The sequence below is a fragment of the Oncorhynchus nerka genome, unplaced genomic scaffold, assembly GCF_034236695.1.
Source record: "Oncorhynchus nerka isolate Pitt River unplaced genomic scaffold, Oner_Uvic_2.0 unplaced_scaffold_1275, whole genome shotgun sequence".
Lineage (NCBI taxonomy): Eukaryota > Metazoa > Chordata > Actinopteri > Salmoniformes > Salmonidae > Oncorhynchus > Oncorhynchus nerka.
Window position 1 is genome coordinate 120,615 of NW_027040067.1, and position 15,651 is coordinate 136,265.

General features: G+C 42.7%; 1 protein-coding gene across 1 annotated transcript in view; it reads left to right on the top strand.

The window, feature by feature from the left end:
- The window catches only part of LOC115120667 (NACHT, LRR and PYD domains-containing protein 12-like), a 43,072-nt gene extending 27,819 nt beyond the window's left edge, over positions 1-15,253 (top strand). Inside the window, exons 8-12 of the mRNA XM_029649616.2 lie at positions 3,187-3,360; positions 10,714-10,887; positions 11,741-11,914; positions 12,120-12,166; positions 14,355-15,253. Coding sequence (XP_029505476.2) covers positions 3,187-3,360; positions 10,714-10,887; positions 11,741-11,914; positions 12,120-12,166; positions 14,355-14,896 — 1,111 coding nt within the window. The 3' untranslated portion in view covers positions 14,897-15,253. The remainder of the gene's footprint in view (positions 1-3,186; positions 3,361-10,713; positions 10,888-11,740; positions 11,915-12,119; positions 12,167-14,354) is intronic.
- Positions 15,254-15,651: the final 398 nt, after the last annotated feature.

Consider the following 15,651-nt stretch of genomic DNA (forward strand, 5'->3'; position numbering starts at 1 on the left):
AGCTGTGCACTGCGGTTTTGGACCAATGCCAATTTTTGATGGCGATACATAAGATCTAACGTGGAGAGAACCGTTACAAAGCCTGTGTTCAATGGTTGATTTTCGAGAGCGTTGTTCGTAATTTCTGCAATTTTTTCGCCAATGGCATGGTTAGATTTGGTATCGCTGCTGAGGTCAGATATCAGTCCAGTTACGGGTGGAGGTGCACTAATTAGCAAAGGAGTGGTGACCACCTCCTCTGATAGCTTGCACTATTATTTGAAAAATGTAGAGAGAAAAACATATTCCAATTTTTTTTCAACGTTTGGGTTTGGAATTCGTTGGAAACTGCGAAGACGATTTTTTATCTATTTATTGACATGAATTAACCATCAGTACTGTATCAGAATGTGGCAGTTGGATGTGAATGAATTTGCAAAAGCAAATTAAATTTATTAATCAATGATAATGATTAATCATAACTGGAGAGGCTATCTGGGAATTAAACTTTAATTAACCTGAGAAGTTGGTTCATCTCGGTTAATATAGGAATTTTAAAATAGTCTCATTTGTAGAAAGAACCTGAAAAGGTATGTTCAACAATTTAACTTATTAAATTGAATGATATCCAATCAATTGAGATTATGTCTGTATTATCATAAGTGTAAACAGTAGTTTAAATGTTAGGGTACATTCCTCACCAGGCTCACATGTCCCTAAGGCCGAAGCCACATGGGTAGTCCTGAATGAGCTTTGCAAAAGCACATTTTACTGATTTAATCAATGTTAAGGATAAATCAAACCATTTTAGGCTATTTGGAAATTAAACTTTAATTAACCTGAGAGCGTTGCTGTTTCAAGGTTAATGTGGAAAAGTTTAAATTGACTCATTTGTAGAAACCCATCCATTTGGATATTATTCAAAATGTCCATTGGAAAAGATAAATCTGGCAATTTGACCTCTTAGTTAAATTGAATCAGACATCGATATCCAATCAGTTGAGACTGGCTGGATATCATAAGTAACCACTTAAACGTGATCCACATTTGGGTGTCACCTACATTCTTATCAAAGAAATGCACTGACGATTCGTCACCACCAGAGGTCAGTGATAGCACACGCTGAAATCAAATGGAAGTACAAAGGGCGGGACTTCCGTTGCGCAAGCCGGAGGAATTTCAACGTGACAGGAAAAAAATGGCAGCTTTCCCTTTGTTAGCTTAGCATCTCATGCAAGCTAATCCTACTTTGTACACTTTCAAGAATAACATTGGATCCCCTTCAGCAAGGGAACGGTTTTATGCAATGTTTTGTCGGAACGCGCGGTAAACAAAGACATACACCGTTGGTCTACTCGCATGGAAACGCGAGAGATAGAGAGATAATTATCGCTAGTCAAGCTAATATCTACTCAGATTTCAATCGGCTGGCTCTTTGTCCTCACTCAAGAAATTAATAATGACCGAGCCTTCTGAAACGTGGGAGGCAGAAATAGCACTACGTTTGGCCAAACGCTCTATTTCTCAAATTTCTATAAGTAGTTGGATCGTGTCTTAGCAGTAGAAATGTATAGCTAACGCTACCCCCTGGCTACGTCAGAGAACAACACGGAGGCATTCTCTAGAACACACACACATGGTTCACCAACTCTCTCTACTGATAACATAATCTGGGTGTTTTATGTAAACTGCTTTTCAATTTTATATTGGCTGAATCAAAATGAAAGCGTCATCCTATTTTAGATTCCTCGCACGATGCGTCATTATGTCATGTCTCTAGTATGGTTGAATGAGATGACATGCTATTTATCAAATCGATTACCTAACGTTTAATTGATTATGTCATTGAATTCAATCATGCACCAATTAACTCATGACTAACCTGGGGCACCACGGAAGCATTCGTTTTTATAGAGCGGCTATCTCCTGAATCCACTCTTCAAGATCTGAAGATATTTTATATCAATAGCAGTCGGTCATTAATCGTCACCTTATTCAGTCTCATCTGAAAGTTGTACAATTATGGGTTATCTTCACGAACCCCAGCTAACAAGTTGAATCAACAGTTCAAAGTTCATACCAAGTTGCCATACTCAGCTCGGGCTCTATTCTGACTGGTGTAGTCGAAATTCATCCTTCCAGCATGGTGATCGTCACCTCCAAGCCCTTTTAAACGTATGGACATCAGTCCTCACGTCATCGGGAACTGAGGTTTGACCTCCGTCAACGGGTTTTTGTAGTGGGGGAGAGAAGGGCGTGTTTCATGGTTCTCAACCAATGTCTGTTCACTTGGGCGTGGCCACTGAGTGAGCATAGTTTACTTTATGAAAACAATTCCCCAATTTAGAAACTGAAATTAATCTTTTCACAAACAGTTTCATATTTAAACATTTAAATTGCACAACAATTCCATGTCAATCTGATGACTAGAATGTGTAGACTTTCCAAGATACAATTTATGTCGTCTTATCATCAGATATAATGTCCTAGACACCAACTGATCTGACATCATATTCTTTAAGTACCAACGGACACTTTAAACTGGTTGGATTACAGAAATATTGTTATTTTTTCCCAACCTTTTGATGTTACATTTAACATAACATTTAACATTTAAGTCATTTAGCAGACGCTCTTATCCAGAGCGACTTACAAATTGGTGCTTTCACCTTATGACATCCAGTGGAACAGCCACTCTCTCTGTGTTAAGAAAAGGCTTTCCAAGATTCCATTCTGTAGAGTGGAGAGAAAAGGGGAGAAAGGTATTTATGATGGTCACAAACCTCACACAACAGGACAACGTCATGACATTATATACTGTCACCTCGTATGAAACATTTGATCTGAAAATGCTGGAGCATATTGCCAAATGTAAAATGTTAGCTTCACTGTCAAAATAGATATGTGGATTGTATACTCGATACAATCTAAATCTTATACCTCACTGTCTGTCTTTTGACTGATACTGCTTTTTATACTGGTCAAGTCAGTCTACTCAAATATTTGTATTAAAAAAAATTCTCTCTCTACAAGCAGTACTTCTATCATTTGTCATTGTTAATAATAATACATCTATTTATGAATAGATATGGACGGTTTCAGGACGCTGATATACAGTATCTGAATATGTTGAAAAAATATACTCCCACTCTATTTTCACAGCCAAAGAATAGCAGTGTTATTTTTAAATGATTTTACTCTTTGCAGGTTGTCAGCCTGTCTAGTCACAGAGGAAAGCTGTGCTTCTCTGGTCTCAGCTCTGAAGTCAAACCCCTCACACCTGAGAAGCCTGGATCTGAGTAACAATGACCTGAAGGATTCAGGAGTGAAGCTGCTCTCTGATGGACTGGGGAATCCCTACTGTAAACTGGAGACTCTGAGGTCAGTATTCCTGTAGTTGGTCAACAAGGGATAATTGTTCACCAGATCAACATGTGTTTATCAGGGACACATAGTTCACACCGTATGTGTTTAGACAGTGAAGTTTACAGTTTTAAATTTGGCGCTATGCTCCAACATTTTGGTTTTGAGATACAGTAGAATGTTTCATATTTGGTGACCGTACAGAATGTCACCTTTTATTTGAAGGTATTCATACCTGTTTTACCGTTTAGAAATGAAAGCACTTTATGTATGTACAGTGCCTTCGGGAAGTATTCAGACACCTTGACTTTTTCCAGAATTTGTTACGTTTCAGCCTTCTTCTAAAATTAATTAAATCATTTTTTCCACTAATCAATCTCCACACAATAAACCCATAATGACAAAAAAACAAGTTTTTAGATATGTTTGCTAATTTATTAAAAAAAATATATATATATGAAATATCACATTTACATAAGTATTAAGACCCTTTACGCAGCAGTTTGTTGAAGCAGCTTTGACAGCAATTACAGTCTCAAGTCTTCTTGGGTGTGGCCCTACAAGCTTGTCACACCAGTATTTGGAGAGTTTCTCCATTCTTCTCTTCAGATCCTCTCAAGCTTTGTCAGTTGGATGGGGAGAGTCAGAGCACAGCTATTTTTTAGGTCTCAAGAGATGTTCAATCAAGTTCAAGTCTGGGCTCTGGCTGGGCCACTGAAGGACATTCAGAGACTTGCCCTGAAGCCATTCCTATGTTGTCTTGGCTGTGTGCTTGGAGTCGTTGTCCTGTTGGAAGGTGTACGTTCACCACAGTCTGAGGTCCTGAGCGCTCTGGAGTAGATTTCATCAAGGATCTCTCCGTACTTTGCTCCGTTCATCTTTCCCTTGATCCTGACTAGTCTCCCAGTCCCAGACGTGACACTTGGCATTCAGGCCAAAGCGTTCAATCTTGGTTTCATCAGACCAGAAATGTCTTGTTTCTCATGGTCTGAGTGTCTTAGGTCCCTTTTGGCAAACTCCAAGCGGGCTGTCATGTGCCTTTTACTGAGGAGTGTCTTCCATCTGGCCATTCAACAATAAAAGCCTGATTGGCGGAGTGCTGTGGATACGGTTGTCCTTTTGGAAGTTTCTCCCATCTCCACAGAGGACCTCTGAAGCTCTGTCAGAGTGACATTTACATTACATTTAAGTCATTTAGCAGACGCTCTTATCCAGAGCGACTTACAAATTGGTGCATTCACCTTATGACATCCAGTGGAACAGCCACTTTACAATAGTGCATCTAAATCTTTTAAGGGGGGGGGTGAGAAGGATTACTTTATCCTATCCTAGGTATTCCTTAAAGAGGTGGGGTTTCAGGTGTCTCCGGAAGGTGGTGATTGACTCCGCTGTCCTGGCGTCGTGAGGGAGTTTGTTCCACCATTGGGGGGCCAGAGCAGCGAACAGTTTTGACTGGGCTGAGGGGGAACTGTACTTCCTCAGTGGTAGGGAGGCGAGCATGCCAGAGGTGGATGAACGCAGTGCCCTTGTTTGGGTGTAGGGCCTGATCAGAGCCTGAGGTACTGAGGTGCCGTTCCCCACAGCTCCGTGAGGCAAGCACCATGGTCTTGTAGCGGATGCGAGCTTCAACTGGAAGCCAGTGGAGAGAGCGGAGGAGCGGGGTGACGTGAGAGAACTTGGGAAGGTTGAACACCAGACGGGCTGCGGCGTTCTGGATGAGTTGTAGGGGTTTAATGGCACAGGCAGGGAGCCCAGCCAACAGCGAGTTGCAGTAATCCAGACGGGAGATGACAAGTGCCTGGATTAGGACCTGCGCCGCTTCCTGTGTGAGGCAGGGTCGTACTCTGCGGATGTTGTAGAGCATGAACCTACAGGAACGGGCCACCGCCTTGATGTTATTTGAGAACGACAGGGTGTTGTCCAGGATCACGCCAAGGTTCTTAGCGCTCTGGGAGGAGGACACAATGGAGTTGTCAACCGTGATGGCGAGATCATGGAACGGGCAGTCCTTCCCCGGGAGGAAGAGCAGCTCCGTCTTGCCGAGGTTCAGCTTGAGGTGGTGATCCGTCATCCACACTGATATGTCTGCCAGACATGCAGAGATGCGATTCGTCACCTGGTCATCAGAAGGGGGAAAGGAGAAGATTAATTGTGTGTCGTCTGCATAGCAATGATAGGAGAGACCATGTGAGGTTATGACAGAGCCAAGTGACTTGGTGTATAGCGAGAATAGGAGAGGGCCTAGAACAGAGCCCTGGGGGACACCAGTGGTGAGAGCACGTGGTGAGGAGACAGATTCTCGCCACGCCACCTGGTAGGAGCGACCTGTCAGGTAGGACGCAATCCAAGCGTGGGCCGCGCCGGAGATGCCCAACTCGGAGAGGGTGGAGAGGAGGATCTGATGGTTCACAGTATCGAAGGCAGCCGATAGGTCTAGAAGGATGAGAGCAGAGGAGAGAGTTAGCTTTAGCAGTGCGGAGCGCCTCCGTGATACAGAGAAGAGCAGTCTCGGTTGAATGACTAGTCTTGAAACCTGACTGATTTGGATCAAGAAGGTCATTCTGAGAGAGATAGCGGGAGAGCTGGCCAAGGACGGCACGTTCAAGAGTTTTGGGGAGAAAAGAAAGGGATACTGGTCTGTAGTTGTTGACATCGGAGGGATCGAGTGTAGGTTTTTTCAGAAGGGGTGCAACTCTCGCTCTCTTGAAGACGGAAGGGACGTAGCCAGCGGTCAGGGATGAGTTGATGAGCGAGGTGAGGTAAGGGAGAAGGTCTCCGGAAATGGTCTGGAGAAGAGAGGAGGGGATAGGGTCAAGCGGGCAGGTTGTTGGGCGGCCGGCCGTCACAAGACGCGAGATTTTATCTGGAGAGAGAGGGAGAAAGAGGTCAGAGCACAGGGTAGGGCAGTGTGAGCAGAACCAGCGGTGTCGTTTGACTTAGCAACGAGGATCGGATGTCGTCGACCTTCTTTTCAAAATGGTTGACGAAGTCATCTGCAGAGAGGGAGGAGGGGGGAGGAGGATTCAGGAGGGAGGAGAAGGTGGCAAAGAGCTTCCTAGGGTTAGAGGCAGATGCTTGGAATTTAGAGTGGTAGAAAGTGGCTTTAGCAGCAGAGACAGAAGAGGAAAATGTAGAGAGGAGGGAGTGAAAGGATGCCAGGTCTGCAGGGAGGCGAGTTTTCCTCCATTTCCGCTCGGCTGCCCGGAGCCCTGTTCTGTGAGCTCGCAATGAGTCGTCGAGCCACGGAGCGGGAGGGGAGGACCGAGCCGGCCTGGAGGATAGGGGACATAGAGAGTCAAAGGATGCAGAAAGGGAGGAGAGGAGGGTTGAGGAGGCAGAATCAGGAGATAGGTTGGAGAAGGTTAGAGCAGAGGGAAGAGATGATAGGATGGAAGAGGAGAGAGTAGCGGGGGAGAGAGAGCGAAGTTTGGAACGGCGCGATACCATCCGAGTAGGGGCAGTGTGGGAAGTGTTGGATGAGAGCGAGAGGGAAAAGGATACAAGGTAGTGGTCGGAGACTTGGAGGGGAGTTGCAATGAGGTTAGTGGAAGAACAGCATCTAGTAAAGATGAGGTCGAGCGTATTGCCTGCCTTGTGAGTAGGGGGGGAAGGTGAGAGGGTGAGGTCAAAAGAGGAGAGGAGTGGAAGGAAGGAGGCAGAGAGGAATGAGTCAAAGGTAGATGTGGGGAGGTTAAAGTCGCCCAGAACTGTGAGAGGTGAGCCGTCCTCAGGAAAGGAGCTTATCAAGGCATCAAGCTCATTGATGAACTCTCCGAGGGAACCTGGAGGGCGATAAATGATAAGGATGTTAAGCTTGAAAGGGCTGGTAACTGTGACAGCATGGAATTCAAAGGAGGCAATAGACAGATGGGTAAGGGGAGAAAGAGAGAATGACCACTTGGGAGAGATGAGGATCCCGGTGCCACCACCCCGCTGACCAGAAGCTCTCGGGGTGTGCGAGAACACGTGGGCGGACGAAGAGAGAGCAGTAGGAGTAGCAGTGTTATCTGTGGTGATCCATGTTTCCGTCAGTGCCAAGAAGTCGAGGACTGGAGGGAGGCATAGGCTGAGATGAACTCTGCCTTGTTGGCCGCAGATCGGCAGTTCCAGAGGCTACCGGAGACCTGGAACTCCACGTGGGTCGTGCGCGCTGGGACCACCAGATTAGGGTGGCCGCGGCCACGCGGTGTGGAGCGTTTGTATGGTCTGTGCAGAGAGGAGAGAACAGGGATAGACAGACACATAGTTGACAGGCTACAGAAGAGGCTACGCTAATGCAAAGGAGATTGGAATGACAAGTGGGCTACACGTCTCGAATGTTCAGAAAGTTATGCTTACGTAGCAAGAATCTTATTGACTAAAATGATTAAAATGATACAGTACTGCTGAAGTAGGCTAGCTGGCAGTGGCTGCGTTGTTGACTTTGTAGGCTAGCTGGCAGTGGCTGCGTTGTTGACACTACACTAATCAAGTCGTTCCGTTGAGTGTAATAGTTTCTACAGTGCTGCTATTCGGGGGCTAGCTGGCTAGCTAGCAGTGTTGATTACGTTACGTTGCGTTAAAAAGAACGACAATAGCTGGCTAGCTAACCTAGAAAATCGCTCTAGACTACACAATTATCTTTGATACAAAGACGGCTATGTAGCTAGCTATGTAGCTAGCTACGATCAAACAAATCAAACCGTTGTACTGTAATGAAATGAAATGAAAATGTGATACTACCTGTGGAGCGAAGCGGAATGCGACCGGGTTGTTGAGTGCGGAAGTTCTATTCGGTAGACGTTGGCTAGCTGTTGGCTAGCTAGCAGTGTCTCCTACGTTAAGGACGACAAATAGCTGGCTAGCTAACCTCGGTAAATTAAGATAATGACTCTAAAACTACACACTCTAAACTACACAATTATCTTGGATACGAAGACAGCAAAGACAACTATGTAGCTAGCTAACACTACACTAATCAAGTCGTTCAGTTGAGTGTAATAGTTTCTACAGTGCTGCTATTCGGTAGACGGTGGACGTTTGCTAGCTGGTTAGCTGCTGGGCAGATAGCAGTGTAGACTACGTTAGGACGACGAAATACGATAATTACGCAATTATCTTTGATACAATGACGGCTATGTAGCTAGCTAAGAAGAAATTGCTAAGATTAGACAAATCAAACCGTTGTACTATAATGAAATGTAATGAAAAGTTATACTACCTGCGGACCGAAGTGCGGATGCGACCGCTCGCTCCAACCCGGAAGTTGTTCTCTGACCATCAAGTTCTTAGTCACCTCCTTGACCAAGGACCTTCTCCCCCGATTGCTTAGTTTGGATGGGTGGCCAGCTCTAGGAAGAGACTTGGTGGTTACAAACTTCTTCCACTTAAGATTGATGGAGGCAACTGTGTTTTTGGGGACCTTCAAGGGTGAAAAAATGTTTTGTTACCCTTCCCCAGATCTGTGCCTCAACACAATCCTGTCTCTGAGCTTTACGGACAATTCCTTCAACCTCATGGCTTAGTTTTTGCTCTGACGTACACTGTCAACTGTGGGACCTCATATAGACAGGTGTGTGACTTTCCAAATCATGTCCAATCAATTGAATAGACCATAGGTGGACTCCAATCAAGTTGTAGAAACATCTCAAGGATGATCAATGGAAACAGGATTCACCTGAGCTCAATTTTGAGTCTCATAGCAAGATGTCTGAATAATTTTGATAATAAGGTATTTCTGTTTTTTAAATATTTAGCACATTTGATTAAATGTATATAAACCTGCTTTCATTTTGTCATTATGGGGTATTGTGTGAGATTGATGAGGGAAAATTAGAATGTAATCAATTTTAGAATAAGACTGTAACGTAACAGAATGTGAGGAAGTCAATACTTTCCGGAGGCACTGTATTTGAAGAAGTTGTCATTTTTGGGAAAAATTCACTTAGTCAAAATTGTTGTATTTGGTCCCATATTCCTTGCCTGCAGTGATTACATCAAGTGTGTACTCTACAGACTTGCTGAATGCATTTGCAGGTTATCGTGGTTATCGTGGGTGTGTTTTAGATGATGTTTTACCAAATAGTAACTGAATGGTGAGAGTCATTTTAGAGTCCCTTCACTTGTGTTGTAAGTAATAATAGAAGATGCTTATGAACACTTCTACATTCATGTGGATACTACCATGATTATGAATAATCATGAATTAATTGTGAATAGTGATGAATGACAAAGTTTCTCACTCATAATTGCAAACTGCAAAAATCGCTGAAGTTGGAGACTTTTATCTCCCTCACCAACTTCAAACATCAGCTATCCGAGCAGCTAACCGATCGCTGCAGCTGTACATAGTCTATTGGTAAATAGCCCACCCATTTTCACCTACCTCATTCCCATACTGTTTTTATACTGTTTTTTTATTTATTTATTTACTTTTCTGCTCTTTTGCACACCAATATCTCTACCTGTACATGACCATCTGATCATTTATCACCCCAGTGTTAATCTGCAAAATTGTATTATTCGCCTACCTCCTCATGCCTTTTGCACACATTGTATATAGACTGCCCATTTTTTTTTCTACTGTGTTATTGACTTGTTAATTGTTTATTCCATGTGTAACTCTGTGTTGTCTGTTCACACTGCTATGCTTTATCTTGGCCAGGTCGCAGTTGCAAATGAGAACTTGTTCTCAACTAGCCTACCTGGTTAAATAAAGGTGAAATAAAAAAAAAAAAATAAAATAATCATTCATGATTAATTCATGAGTTTTCTTAGTCATGGAATCATCAATATTTATTTAGTTGTGTTTAGAAATATCTTATGTACTCCAGTCATCACCCACCATTCAGTTACTAATGGGCAAAACATAACCCAAAACACAACCAAAACAAACTGCAAATGCAACAAACGAGTTTGGGACCAAATACTAAACTTCTGACAACTTTAATACACTATAAGTGAATTGGTCAGAATAGTTATGACTTCTTCAAATGGGGGGACTAGATACATAACGTTCTTTCATTTCTAAACTGTCGAAGAGATATGCATGAAGATACCCTGAAATTAAAGGTGACATTTTATGTTGTCATCTCATATGAAACATTTGATCTCAATTCCAAAATGCTGGAGTACAGAGCCAGATGTAAAATATTGGCTTCAATGTCAAAATAGACCATACTATATTCAATACAATCAATACCTTTGCTTTTTAAACATTATAATTTTATAATATGTCATTTCTAATAATGAGATTTCCATTTATGAATAGATATGGCAGGATTCAGGACCATGATATAAAATATCTGAATATGTTAAAAAAAAATATAATGCCACAATTTTGACCACCAAGGAATATCAGTATGGTTTTAATATGATTTGACTCTTTCTCAGGCTGTCAGGCTGTCTAATCACACAGGAAGGGTGTTCTTCTCTGGGCTCAGCTCTGAGGTCAAACCCCTCACACCTGAGAGAGCTGGATCTGAGTAACAATGACCTGAAGGATTCAGGAGTGAAGCTGCTCTCTGCTGGACTGGGGAATCCACACTGTAAACTGGAGACTCTGAGGTCAGTATTCCTGTAGTTGGTCAACAAGTAACAACTGTTCACCAGATCCACATCTGTTTACCAGGCACACATAGTCCACATCATATGTGATTGGAGGGCTTATAGCTTTAAATTTTGCGCTTGCATTTTGGATTTGAGATAGAATGTTTAAAATTAGGTGACAATACAGAATGTGTCCTTTTTTTTATTGGACTCCAAAATGACAGGACATGATTTACCATTCAGTTACTATTGGGCAAAACACAAACCAAAACACAACCAAAACAAACTGCAAATGCAACCAATGTGTTTGGGACCAAATACTAAACTGTTGACTACTTTAATACACTATAAGTGAATTGGTCAGGATTCTTATGACTTTTACAAATGATTAGATACATAAAGTCCTTTTATTCTTCTAAGCGTTGAAACGACTTAGAAAATATGTATTAAAATACCTTCAAATAAAGGTGACATTATATACTGTCACCTCATATGAAACATTTGAGCTTAAATCCAAAATGCTGTAGTACAGAGCCACATTTAAAATGTTAGCTTCACTCTCATAGATATGGTGTGGACTGTATAATTAATAGAATCTACATCTTATACGCCACTGTCTGTCTTGTGACTGATACTGTTTGGTAAACTGATATGGTCAGTCTAAGTGAAATATTTGTACTATACATGTTTGTCTCTAAAATAAAAAACTTCAATAATTTGTCATTTCTAGTAATGATACATCCATTCATGAATTTATATGGCGCTATTCAGGACACTGATGAATCTGAAAATGTTGAAGAAGTATACTGCCACTCCATTTTCAACACCAAAGAACAGCAGTGTGATTTTAAATGTATTTTACTCTTTGCAGGCTGTCAGGCTGTCTAGTCACAGAGGAAGGCTGTGCTTCTCTGGTCTCAGCTTTGAGGTCAAACCCCTCACACCTGAGAGAGCTGGACCTGAGCTACAATTATCCACGAGACTCAGGAGTCAGATTGCTCTCTGCTAGACTGGAGGATCCACACTGCAGACTGGAGAAACTCAAGTATGTAGAGGGTTTATGTCAATGTTCATATCAGACATGTTTGATTTATCAGACTAGTTAAGACAAACTGTGTGTGTGTGTGTGCGTGTGTGTGTGTGTGTGTGTGTGTGTGTGTGTGTGTGTGTGTGTGTGTGTGTGTGTGTGTGTGTGTGTGAATTCACATCTATCACTCAATGACCGTCTGTTCTTCTGCTTACCGCTACAGTGTGGAACATGGTGGAGAGAAGACAATGAAACCTGGGCTTAGAAAATGTGAGTGTTGACTGCTGTGAAGAATATGACTAAGAATAAGTCTTTATTCAAGTTGAGTCAAAGTCAAAGACCACCATCATTACATACTTGGTCATATTAAATATAAGCTTTACATCTACAGAAGCAGAAATCAGGGACAAAAATGTTGAGAAAGTGTTGCTTTGAGAATGGGTGTGTCTGTGTATGTGTGTGGCGTGTTCGTGTTGCATTAGCTTTCTCTGGTTTGTGTGTGTGTGTGTGTGTGTGTGTGTGTGTGTGTGTGTGTGTGTGTGTGTGTGTGTGTGTGTGTGTGTGTGTGTGTGTGTGTGTGTGAGTGTGTGTCAAATCAAATTGAACTTTATTTGTCACATGCGCCGAATACAACAAGTTTAGAACTTACTGTGAAATGCTTACTGACAAGGCCCCAACAACAGTGCAGTTCAAGAAGAGTTAAGAAAACATTTACCAAATAGACTAAAGCAAAAAAATAAAATAATAATAAGTAACACAATAAGAATAACAATAACGAGGCTATATACAGGGGGCACCGGTACCGAGTCAGTGTGCAGGGGTACAGGTTAGTTGAGGAAATCTGAACATGTAGGTAGGGGACTATGCATAGATAATAAAAAGGGAGTAGCAGCAGTGTACAAAAGGGGGGAAGGGGTAAATAGTCTGGTGGCGATTTTTATGAATTGTTCAGCAGTCTAATTGCTGGGGGGGTAGAAGCTGTAGAGGAGCCTTTTGGTCCTAGACTTCGTGCGGTAGCAGAGAAAACGTGCGATAGCTGCTGTGCGGTAGCAGAGACTGTGACTGGAGTCTCTGACAATTTTATGGGCTTTCCTCTGACACCGCCTATAATATAGGTCCTGGATGGCAGGAAGCTTGGCCCCAGTGATGTACTGGGCCGTAAGCACTACCCTTACTGTCAGATGCCGAGCAGTTGGCATACCAGGCGGTGATGCAACCGGTCAGGACGCTCTCGATGGTGCATCTGTAGAACCTTTTGAGGATCTGGGGACCCATGCCAAATCTTTTCAGTCTCCTGAGGGGGAAAAGGTTTTGTTGTGCCCTCTTCACGGCTGTCTTGGTGTGTTTGGACCAATGTAGTTTGTTGGTGATGTGGACACCAAGGAACTTGAAACTCTCGACCCATTCCACTACAGCCCCGCTGATGTTAATGGGGGCCTGTTTCTGTAGTCCACGATCAGCTCCTTGTCTTGATCACATTGAGGGAGAGGTTGTTGTCCTGGCACCACACTGCCAGTTCTCTGATCTCCTCCCTATAGGCCGTCTCATCGTTGTCAGTGATCAGGCCTACCACTGTTGTGTCATCAGCAAACTTAATGATGGTGTTGGAGTCGTGTTTGGCCACACAGTCATGGTTGAACAGGGAGTACAGGAGGGGACTAAGTGCACACCCCTGAGGGACCCCAGTGTTAAGGATCAGCGTGGCAGACGTGTTGTTGCCTATTCTTACCACCTGGGAGCGGCCCGTCAAGAAGTCAGTAATTACACGTGTTATAATGGCACAAGGCGAGACCCAAATGCAGATACAGGAGGCAAATGGTTGAGCTCCGATATTTATTATAACAAAGGGAGTAGGCAAAGGCAGGGTGGGGACAGGCGAGAGTTCATTAACCAGGTCAGAGTCCAAACAGTACCAGGCAATAGGCAGTCTTGAGGTCAGGCCAGGCAAGGGTCAGAAACCAGATCAGAGTCCAAACAGTACAATGGGATAGGCAGGCTGGTAGTCAGAACATGCAGAGTGGTCAGGCAGGCGGGCTCGGAGTCAGGACAGGCAAGGGTTGAAACCAGGAGGACTAGAAACAAAACAGAGACTGGGAAAAATAGGAGCAAGGAAAAATGCTGGTTGACTTGGCAAACAAAACAAACTGGCACAGATAGAAAGGAAACACAGGGATATGTACACCAGGGATAAAAAGCGACACCTGGAGGGGATGGAGACAATTCAAAGGACAGGTGAAATAGATCAGGGTGTGAAACATGTGTGTGTAATTAATTGGAATAAGTGTGTTTTATATTACCATATAGTATAAAATATGATAATTTAACATGTCTCAAGTTACCTTACGTTCTCCTTTTGATACCTAGAAACATCTACATTAAATTAAATAGGGAAAAGTGAGTTAACATTCTAATGTGAATGATGATGATTTCTAATATTGTGTCTGGTTTCATCCATCAGATGCCTGTGATCTCACACTGGACCCAAACACAGTAAACAGATACCTCATTCTGTCTGAGGAGAACAGAAAGGTGACATGGAGTACAAAGGACCAGCCGTATCCTGATCACCCAGAGAGGTTTGAGGTCTGGGAACAGGAGCTGTGTAGAGAGGGTCTGACTGGGCGCTGTTACTGGGAGGTAGAGTGGAGTGGGATAGGGGCTGATATGGGAGTGACATACAACGGAATCATCAGGAGAGGAAGGGGTAATGATAGTAGGCTTGGATGGAATGACAAGTCCTGGAGTCTGGACTGCTCTAACAACAGTTACAGAGCCTGGCACAATAATAATACCACTACCATAGACGTCCCCCCCTCCAGCTCCCACAGAGTAGGAGTGTATCTGGACTGGCCAGCCGGCACTCTGTCCTTCTACAGAGTCTCCTCTGACACACTGACCCACCTGTACACATTCCACACCACATTCACTGAGCCCCTCTATCCAGGGTTTTATGTTTGGTATGACTCCTCAGTGTCCCTGTGTCAGGTGGTCCCTGTGTAAAACACAACATGATGTTTCCCTCTAATCCTGGTCATGTTCAGTAAGACACACTGGAGCAACAATGTAGAATAGCTCTCTAGTGTGTAAACATATGATTGTAAACATTAATTAACACACACCATTGAAATTGACAGACATTGTCAACTAGAGTCATTCATTAATGTAATTAATCACCACATTGTGTTGTAATTTAGAAATCATTGATCTTCTTGTTATTGGGCTTCTTGGTGTTTGTAAATATTGTTGTCTGTAGACTGTTTATTTTTCAAATTCTTGACACAACAATCTTGTTTCTGTATAAACTAAATTCCACTGAATGAAATGTACATGTGACTAATAAAGTTAATCAACCAAATGAAAGAAGAGAGGTGTAAATGTTTTAATACTGATCAGAATATGACATTACAGTAATAGATGGAAGAAGAGAGGTGTAAATGTTTTAATATTTATCAGAATATGACAGTACAGTGAATGGAGTACAGTAATAGATGGAAGAAGAGAGGTGTAAATGTTTTAATACTGATCAGAATATGACAGTACAGTAATAGATGGAAGAAGAGAGCTGTAAATGTTTTAATACTGATCAGAATATGACAGTACAGTAATAGATGGAAGAAGAGAGGTGTAAATGTTTTAATACTGATCACAATATGACAGTACAGTAAATGGAGTACAGTAATAGGGGTTGTGTTCAGTACATAGAAATGGGTCTTATTCAGTTGAAAAATAAGCTTTTATGATCACACACACACATA